Here is a 9,834-nt window from a genome sequence, read left to right on the forward strand (position 1 = left end):
AACAGATCACTAACAGCTGTGGCATTGAGGGTATTTCAATGGTACTGAGAGCAATTTCAAAATTTCTATAGCACTGAAGGAAACCAATCTAAATTTTCATGGCACGGAGTGCATAGTTTGCTCCACCCGACAAATGGTCCCATGCCATGCTGGCAGGCCACGATAGCTAAACCACTATTTAAAACCATCACATGGAATCATTTAAACGATTTTTGCAAGCGTCATGGATATGGCATGCAACAGTCAATTGATACTGAATATGACTATAGAGGTAAATAGAATCATTTTATTCACAAAATTTTTAGAATAACATGTTTTTGAGACGGCAGGAGTATATCCTATCACACAGACCAGCCGCTGCAATATTTCGTAGATTCATAAATGCCATGCACAGTTTTGGTTGGGATCTGCATAACATGCTAATTAGGAATGCAATGCAGATCCCAATTGATTGGCAAGCAAGCTCCAGTTCAATTTTCGTTTTCCAAACTTGCAATAGAACTGAAATATGAAGTCACAGTACAAAAGTTGGCACCATACTATGGCCACAGGCAGTTCACTTTTGCTACTACTACTGCGAGACAATCGTAAGGTCCACAACTACTCACCGTAGGTGCCATACTTCTCAGCCTGCTGCGCAAAGTAACAGTTCAATTTAACTTCGCTCCAAGGCGAGAGCCACTTCAAAACGGCAGCAACACTCTACATCATGTGGTGACTACCGACCAACACAGTCATTAAATGACCAACAGCATTTACATGCCACTTAATTTAGGAATAAACTAACCTATGTCATTGCAGAAGTTACACTACAAAGTCAAGCCTGCGTTCTAGGCTTTGAGCTCAGGTGCTAGAGGAATTGAGCACTCCAGGGCTGGGCTTTAAGCGCATTGCAGATACTGCATCTGCTCATCTCCTGGCAAACTCCAAAAGCAGGATGCAAACATCACATCACCCTCTCTTACGCCTCCCCTGAAACATATTCAGAATTGGTGAGCCGCAGGATACACAATTCTCTTTGGCAGATGTACAAGGGTTATCAGCAAGTACAAATTTTTAACCATGACTTACCGAGCCCACATAATCATCCATAAGGGACTGCCGCCGCCTCTTGAAAGAATTCGATGGAGTTGTCTCACCCTCCAAATTTCTTGATGCCCCTCGCTTCGTTGGAGTCATGTTCTGTCAATAATAAAACAGTAAAACAATTAGCATCACTGCTTACAAGCCATCCATACATTACAAATGAAAGAATGCAGAGTTACATGGAAGAGTAATGCAAAGTTTACCTTAGCAAGCCTTTTCTCCTTCCTTGCCTGCCTTTCTTGCTCATCATATTCTTGATTCTCCTTCTCAACAAGTCGGATAAGGGTGTCACAACGCCTAGCCAACTCTTGTGTAGTTCTGGACTTCACAAACCAATCGAATCGGAACAAGGGAGACATGCGGAAGGCAGCTTTCAGTTCATCCCAGTTCCCATAGCCAAGTTTATGCACCATACAAAGCTGTAATGCAACAACAGCTTATTAACCATGCCGTGTACTCGAATAAACATATATAAAATAAAGTGGGAGAACATACCATAAAACGGTCACATTCCTCATTATAGAACTTCCCTTTATTTTGGCCATACTGAATTTTCAGCTCTAACCATGGGTTCTTGTAGCGGTCTAGCTTCTTCCCAATGGCCCTCATAATCTCATCCTTGCGGGATATTCTTGCTTCTCCCCTTTCAATATTCTTGATAATTCTATCATAATCTGGATCGACAATGGATCAAAACATAACAGTCAGTAGTATAAACAGCTGATCTTTGATATGCACTTATACAAAAATGATGGCGATAAACAGTAAAACTTTACGTTCTGGAATATTATCATGACAAAAATAATTACACTTACTTTAACATGACCATCAAAATAGTTGTTATTAAATTAGAGGTGTCAATGTGCAGTTTCTAAAAATATATTTACAAATTGAGTTAAAATTATATATCTTATTGCCTTACCACTCAATTCCTTGTATCGCTCCTTGAAAACTTTAGCATATCGCTGAACCTCCTCTTCTGTTTTCCCTTCCATGTCAGAGGCTATGCTTTTTATGTCATTTCGACCATATTTCTCACATGCACGAATAAAGGTGTTGAAGTCTCTCCTCGTCCATGATGCAAAACCCTGAGATTTGGACCATGGAAACAATAAACGGAGTTAGACACAAGCATGTAAAAAGAATAAAGATAGGTAACACTGAAAAATTGATTAACTCGTGTTGCATGTGATATTAACCTCTTCTAGTAACTGCTCCTTCTCTTCCTGTTCCTCTGCAGTCAAAGGCTCCAACTGATCTGAGGGTTCCATTCGAATAACATGGTTAGCATAACTCGCCTGGATGCTGTAACACAAACCTGGAAAAGCAAGAGCTGATAATACCTTCGTCTTCACCATCTATGGTATCTTTCTTCTGGTTTGCTTGCTGCATTAAAGTTTCTGATGTTAAGCACCAAGATTACCAGTGACAATGGCAAAACTATTACACAGTGAAGGAAAGTAATGGATAATGGAATGGAAAACTAGGCACAAAATGATGCAAATTTGACCTAACAAGTTGCTTAAAGGATAGCTGAAATTGCAAAAGAACAATCTAGTTGCCAAATTACCATGAGGTATCGCACTTCCTTTTCATACAATTCATTTAGCCTTTGGTTGTTGAAGAACTGGAAATCATGCCTGACATGCAAATCAAAGATGAGCAGGTGATATGATGCAACAAGTCACGATCATTGAAAATTTTCAAAAAAGAAGGAACTTACAAGTGTGGCATTCTTGGAATCCTTGGTTCCCTAGGCTTTGCTGGTGCACCTTGGCGAAGAGCTTGCTTAAAGTACTCAGACTCGGAGTAGCTACCAGAAAGAAGTTAAAATAATGTCAAAACAAGTATTACGTAAAGTTCTCCGCAACCCAAAAAATAAAAAATAAAAGTTGTGACTTACTTCCTCTTCCTTTCTCTTCTAGGTGGCTCGATCCAGTTATCACTGACGAGTTTCTTGAAATCAACCTTGTTTTCATCCTGCAATCAATCAAGAAAGCAGATTTAGTTGATGGTGAGCAAATACTACGTACAAAATTTCCAATTGATATCACAAAATAAATGTATCAATTATTACCTTCTCATCATCAAAATCATACAATTCAGCATCTGCATCAGAAAAATAGGGTTAACAGAAAGAAAAAATACATAGGAACAGTGAGGGTCACAGAAGAAAGGGGACAGGCACATACTATCATCCATCTTAAATTTAATGGCATCCTCAGTGAACTTTTTCATTTTTGCATCAAGTTCTGCTGTTGTTTCCTCTCCTTTAGCTATAATACGGTCTATATCCTCATCTGTTATTGTGCTGTCTTTAGAACTGAAAACCATTTCAGCACCAAACCTCACCATTTGCAGAAGATCATCCTTATTGACAGCTGAATAAATGAGAATGTGATCAGAATAATACATATCCAACTAATACAGAAAATGGTTTGACAAATATCAATGACAAGTATTAAAATCCTACTTTTCTGCTCTGCCAAACGTCCTTGCTGAATAACCAAAGCATCCAACGCAAGCTTCTTGTATGCTCTCTCAATCACTTTTTCCTCGATAGTATACTGTAATTTTGTTTGCATCATTTTCATGTCAGGTAGCAATATAAAATATGGAACTAGAATAATTATTGATCTAGAATCAACAAACCTCTGTGCAAAAGCGAAAAACTTGAACTTCTTTCTTCTGGCCTATCCTATGCGCACGGTCTTGAGCTTGCAGATCAGCTTGTGGATTCCTGAAGGCATAGGAGCATCAGACATAACATTTATCTTTGAGGGTAAATAACACAATATGATTTTAATATAAAAACTGGCGTACCAATCGCTGTCATAAAGAACCACAACATCAGCAGTGGCCAAGTTGATACCAAGGCCACCTGCCCTAGTTGAAAGCAAGAAAACAAACTTCTCACTTCCTGGCTTGTTAAAAGCTTCAATGGATGCATCACGATCCTCTCCGCCTGTATTTCCATCAATGCGGCAATACTGATACCCTCTGTACATAAGATAATCTTCCAAGATATCTAAAAGCCTGGTCATCTGCAGGATGGTAATATATATTAAAAAATGCAATACCAATCTCTGTTTCTAAATACTCAGTAGCTTTAACCAATGCACAGCTACCAAAGGTGGTTCACTTTTCTTGAAACAACTAAAATACCCTTAAAAAATGTATCTAGAACATTCTCAATAGTATTTTATGAGAGGCAAAATAGGAAACTATGTTTCAGGAAACGTAAAGAGCCAAGTATTTGAAAAGAAATTAAGTGGTCAAGAGCATCAAGCCTTAAATGGGGTCATGATTTCTCCTAATATGCAATTTGCTTCAAATCTGCAAGGCAGTGGTAAACAATCACCTGTGAGAAAATAAGGACTCTGGAATCACGTTCCTTTAGCTTGGGCAGCAATTTATCTAACAGCACCATTTTTCCTACATAAATATCAAAAGAATGGTAAATAAGAAACCATAAGGTAATGCTGAGAAACATATTACAATTGTGCAATAAGAATATGATGTGTTATACCTGCATTCTCAATTAGATGTTCACCAGTTGTGTAGGGTGGGCCAGGTTCAGCTCCTTGGAATAGATATGGATGGTTGCAACATTTGCGCAATTGCATGGCGATGTTAAGCAATCGCTTGCGTTCTCCACCAGCATTAATAACCTCTAAATCTTTCTGAAGCAGAGCACGATAGTACTGCTTTTGCATCTGAGACATTCCAACTTTAAGTATGGTTTCCTTCTTTGGAGGTAAACCCTTTTCTACATCAGACTTAAGCCTCCGAAGAAGAAATGGGCGAAGGACCTTCACAAAAATTGCAAGTGAGAATTATATAGGGTTAATAATAAGGTATTGACATTGGTTGATCATGGGTGTATCCCAACCTTATGGAGCTGCTGGACCACCTCCTGTTGATCATTTTCTCCAGAAATTTGAAACCATTCATCAAAGGTCTCAGCGGAGCTAAATATTTCAGGTAGCAAGAAGTTGAGGAGAGCCCAAAGCTCATGGAGATTATTCTGCCATATAGCAAACCAGTTAAAAATCAGATTTAACCAGAAACAAATATGAAATAAGAAACAATCAAAGAACAGTACTGGAAAGCGAAACCTACCTGCAGTGGAGTGCCTGTGATGAGAAGGCGATAATTAGTGTTGTAAATCCTCATAGTCTTCGATAGAAGAGAATTCTCATTTTTTATCCGGTGAGCTTCATCAATAATAATGTAGCGCCAGCTGAAACGCCTCAATGCAGTTTTTTCTTTGATTGCCATTTCAAAACTAGTCACGCACACATCAAATTTCCCAGGCTGTAGCAAATTGTCCCTTATATGGTTCTGACACAACAGAATACGAGGAGATCAGTAACATGCCAGCATATTTTCAGCAATGACCAAAGAATGGACTTGAGACTAACCCTCTCTTCTGGATTTCCCAAGAACTTCACAGCACGAAGGACAGGGCAAAAACGCTGGATTTCCTTCATCCAGTTGCCAAGCGTGGACTTCGGTGCAACAACCATGTGAGGACCAGTTATACCTCTGAATTCATGCAGATAGCCCAGCAGTGAAATGGTTTGAAGAGTTTTCCCAAGGCCCTGAATAATATAATAATAGACATTCCAATTCAATCAAAACCACATTAACAGAAATAAGATCTTAATCACGTCTAACACATTAAACATACCATCTCATCAGCCAAAATCCCATTGATACCATTCTCATACAACCGTATGAGCCAATTAAGCCCAGCCAATTGGTAGTCTCGCATTTTTCCTTTAATGCCTGCAAAGCATAAGGATTCAATCATTTAGAAGTTTACATATGACACAACTGAGAATTGTAAACCCCAAGGATATTAAAGCCTAAAAATATTGACTGATTTTATGAGAATGCAAATCAATTCTATTACTAGGAAAATTAAGGAAATAGTCAGCCCCCACAATGAATAAAAACAAAAAAGGCATTGGTGGGAATGAAACAGAAAACAGATGTCAATTGCATCAGTAGATATTTGATCTTTTATAAGAATCAACACAAACTAACACACCACTTAAGTGTATAGAGGAAGTTGTCAGATAAAAAAGGTCTGCATTCGTTCAAGGTTCCTGATATTTGATCTTAGTTGCAAAAATACAATTATCAACAACCAATCATGATAATGTTGGTTCAGTAAGCACCTCACCAGAAAGAATCAGTGCCAAGTTTCATTTATGCCCTTTCAACATTAATGCCAAGTTCCATTTCCTCATCTTATGAACAGCATTAAATACTTTTATGACAACAAAGGAAAGAACATACATCTACCTAGATAGAAAAGTGTTCAATCAACTTATGATGGTTATCATACCAAGAAATGACATTTATAAAGCAGAAGCAAATAGTCGGCAAAGAAGGGCTCACATGAAGGCTGAGAAACTAATCGTGTCCCCCCTGCACCAGCAAGGGCATCTTCCTCCTCCTTAAGGTATTCTTCATCTTCCTCTTCTTCCGTCATCTTTGATGCATGTCGTCCCCTACAGATTGACTAACTTATCAACAAATAAATTAAGCAAGCACTGACCCTGAGACAAAATGTCCCTGAAGTAAATGGAAGTAAATCCTATTATGGTCTTGCACAGAATAACGAGCAGCTCTTTATAATATCATGATCCTGACAGCTATTACTATACAGGATAAACTACTTGAAATAACTGTGATCTGAACTTTCTTTAACTCCACAGATAAATGACAATATGAAACATGTAAAAGGTACACCAGATGTCATATAATCTAAAAAATGGTACACAATCCTGACAATTTAATAAAATTAACCAGATCAAGAGGACAACAAAGAAACTACAACAAGATTCAAATACAAAGCTTGAACATCAAAAATTGGTTATAATGTGAGTTGATGCAATGTTAAAGTTCCATCAGATTACAATCATGTTTTAAGTGCTAGTCAAAACTTTTTCCAGAATCAAACGAATTTTCATATTGTCGTCACGATCAAAGTTGGGTACAAGCTTAGTGACATTTTAACTTCAAAAATGTTATGCTTACAAAGGAGACAGCAACTTCCACTAGTCTTGTCAGATGACCAGTAATTCTACAGTACAATAATGGCACAAACAAAACCAATCTTACCGCCCACGTGGTTTTTTCTCTTTAGATTGACTTCCTTTTGCAAAGTGAGCAAATATTTCCGTCTGCTGAAGAAGGTATTTCAATCGTCCCTTCCCTTTATTGTTCTGTCGAAGAATATAAAGATCAGCGAACAGTGACAGAATCTATACATATTGGCATCAAATGAATAATAAAATACATTATGTGCACATGATTAATCCCATGCAAACCATGCATTTGCATGTAGGGATTCCTTTAACGACGGTACATACCATGTCAGCATCAATGGCAGCATTTTGAGTATCCAATATTTCTTGTATTTTTTGCCTCTTCATCTTCTGGAGCTCCTTTAGCCTGGCTTTCTCACGCTTCCCGACCACTACATCAGTCTGCAACAGAAATAGTTAGGAGCAAAGCAATGCAAAATTCTGACTCCTAAACCATAGGACAAGAATGGAAGATACAGCCAGCTCAAAATTAGATATATTTGTCAATATTACTAGTTATCTGTGGATTATGGAGTGAAGACAATCAAAAAGCGACGCCACAGCTATGAAACAAAATAAAATTAGAAGTACAGCTGCAAGCAAAAGCAAACAAAATACAGAGGACGCACAAGGTCCAACTCATTAGAAGCACCGCTACAAGCAAATAAAATTTACAGAGAATGCAGAAGGTGCAGCACACATGTAGCAATGGCCCACAAACAGATCATTCTAAATTTTATTCGAAGATTAGTCCCCTCGCTGCGGGGGCGGGAGGATAAATTGAATCATCTGTAAACCCGATTGAAGCACCCAAACCCTAACCGCCCGCTCACCTCGTCGCCGTTTTCGCCCGGGGCGGCCTCGTCGTCCTCTGTGGACTGGGACTCGTCGTCGCCTTCCGCAGGGGCCGCGGCACCGGCGTCCTCCTCCTCCTCGGCGCCGGCGCCGGTAGTGACGGCCTCGATCTCCTCCTCATCGACCTCCTCCTCCTCCCCCTGCTGCCCCTCTCCCTCAGCCTCCTCCTCCTCCCCCGCGGGAGGTGCCGCGGCGTCCTCCTCGTCCTCGTCCCCCTCCTCGCCAGATCCGGAGCCGGCGGCGTCGGACTGGTCCTCCTCCTCCTCGGCGGAGGACGAGATCTCCTCGTCGTCGTCGTCGTACTTCACCGGCTTCGCCATTGGGGCGGGCAGTGGCGGGAGGGAAGACTAGGGTTAGGGTTTCGGAGCGTGGCGATTTGGATTTTCTAGTGCGGAATGGTTTCGAATCGTTTGATCGAGCTAGAGGCGGGTGGGGGATTTCAGGAGTGAAATCGATTCGGGGGTGAAAAAGGGTGGGAGTGGCTAATTTATACGGGCGCCTTGCACGGGAATTTTTGGCGGTTTGCAGTTTGAACCTTCGCGTATTTTGTATTTCTGGTTACGCCGTTGAGAGCTAATGAATACTATGTATTTCTGGTTACGCCGTTGAGAGCTAATGAATACTAAGGCAGAAAGATTTTTTTTGGAACGAGTCGTTTCATGCAGGAGAAAAATTCGAAGAAGCTTGGTCACAAGGCTGAAGGAATTTTGGATAGAACAACAGTCCAGAGAAGAACAATAGATAGCAATGCACTTTTTACTTGTATATACATGCATGGTATTCCTTACTCTTGGGTAAGTACTGTACATTCATGCCAGGTGCCAAATATACAAGTTTCCACGGACCTAAATAGAAAACGGATCCAAAGATCGAGCCGTTCGGCTGGGCCGTGTGCAGCCGCTGGCCTGCTCCCGGCTGGGCTGTTCAGTCCAGCCGTTCGGCTGGTGGGCGCATAGTTGCTCGGTTGGTCTTAGGGCCTGTTCGGATCCGACGCCAAAAGGGCAAATGGGAAACTACTTGCTGTTTTTTTTGCATTTGCATCCGAACACCATCCGTCGAAAGCGAAAGAGCGAGACGAGGTAGCAAAATAGCAAGTTCCAACGCCGCCGCCCGACCCCGCGCCTCGGCCTCCGCCCCCGCCGCCCGGCCTCCGCCGCCCGCCGCCCGCCGCCCGGCCTCCGCCCCCGCCGCGCCTCGGCCTCCGCCCCCCCCCCCCCCGCCGCCCGGCCTCCGCCCCCCGCCGCCCGCCTCAGCCCCCGCCCGGCCTCCGCCCCCGCCCGCGCCTCGGCCTCCGCCCCCGCCCGGCCTCCGCCCCCGCCTGCGCCTCGGCCTCCGCCCCGCCTGCGCCTCGGCCTCCGCCCCGCCGCGCCTCGGCCTCCGCCCTCCCCCGCCGCCCGGCCTCCGCCCCCCGCCGCCCGCCTCCGCCCCCGCCCGGCCTCCGCCCCCCCCCCCCGCCGCCCGACCCCGCGCCTCGGCCTCCGGCGCCCGCCGCCCGACCCCGCGCCTCCGCCTTCGCCCCCGCCGCCCGACCCCGCCCCTCCCGTCTCATCCCTTCCCCCCCGCCGCCCCCGTCTTCCACCATTGCCCCTCGGCTCGCCTTCCCCCAATTGCTTTGCAGCCCATCTTCCTGTCTTTGCCCTCCGCGCTGCTGCCACCCTGCCCCTGCGCGGCCTTCAAATCCGCCCGCTGTTTCCCTGCCTTCCCCCTTCGCGCGCAGCTTCCTGCCTCGCCGCGCCGGCGCAGCGAGGCGCCGTTAGGTGGGTGGGTCTCGCTTCCTGGATCTCGCGGTCTA

At 43.4% G+C, this 9,834-nt stretch overlaps 1 protein-coding gene across 1 annotated transcript; it reads right to left on the reverse strand.

Annotated features, from left to right (window-relative positions):
* Positions 1–467: 467 nt before the first annotated feature.
* Positions 468–8,490, reverse strand: LOC112893123 (probable chromatin-remodeling complex ATPase chain). The gene is made up of 25 exons (XM_025960293.1): positions 8,021–8,490; positions 7,473–7,589; positions 7,222–7,325; positions 6,496–6,608; positions 5,780–5,877; positions 5,511–5,690; positions 5,209–5,430; positions 4,979–5,113; positions 4,616–4,898; positions 4,448–4,521; positions 3,910–4,130; positions 3,739–3,826; positions 3,560–3,653; positions 3,279–3,467; positions 3,164–3,195; positions 2,990–3,066; positions 2,810–2,899; positions 2,657–2,726; positions 2,430–2,472; positions 2,286–2,344; positions 2,009–2,174; positions 1,582–1,760; positions 1,290–1,505; positions 1,072–1,182; positions 468–972 (listed from the first exon to the last, which is right to left on the reverse strand). The coding sequence occupies exons 1-25, from the start codon at positions 8,360–8,362 to the stop codon at positions 952–954; spliced, it is 3,324 nt and encodes a 1,107-aa protein (XP_025816078.1). The 5' UTR covers positions 8,363–8,490; the 3' UTR covers positions 468–951.
* Between the last annotated feature and the right edge of the window lie 1,344 nt (positions 8,491–9,834).

This window comes from Panicum hallii, chromosome 5 (assembly GCF_002211085.1).
Source record: "Panicum hallii strain FIL2 chromosome 5, PHallii_v3.1, whole genome shotgun sequence".
NCBI classification, from domain to species: domain Eukaryota; kingdom Viridiplantae; phylum Streptophyta; class Magnoliopsida; order Poales; family Poaceae; genus Panicum; species Panicum hallii.

Coding starts and splice junctions, on each gene's coding strand:
- LOC112893123 (XM_025960293.1), bottom strand. CDS start 8,362: ATGGCGAAGCCGGTGAAGTACGACGACGACGACGAGGAGATCTCGTCC. Junction 7,590..8,020: donor CGGGCGAAAACGGCGACGAG/GTGAGCGGGCGG, acceptor TTTCTGTTGCAG/ACTGATGTAGTGGTCGGGAA. Junction 3,827..3,909: donor GTTCTTTATGACAGCGATTG/GTACGCCAGTTT, acceptor CTATGCCTTCAG/GAATCCACAAGCTGATCTGC.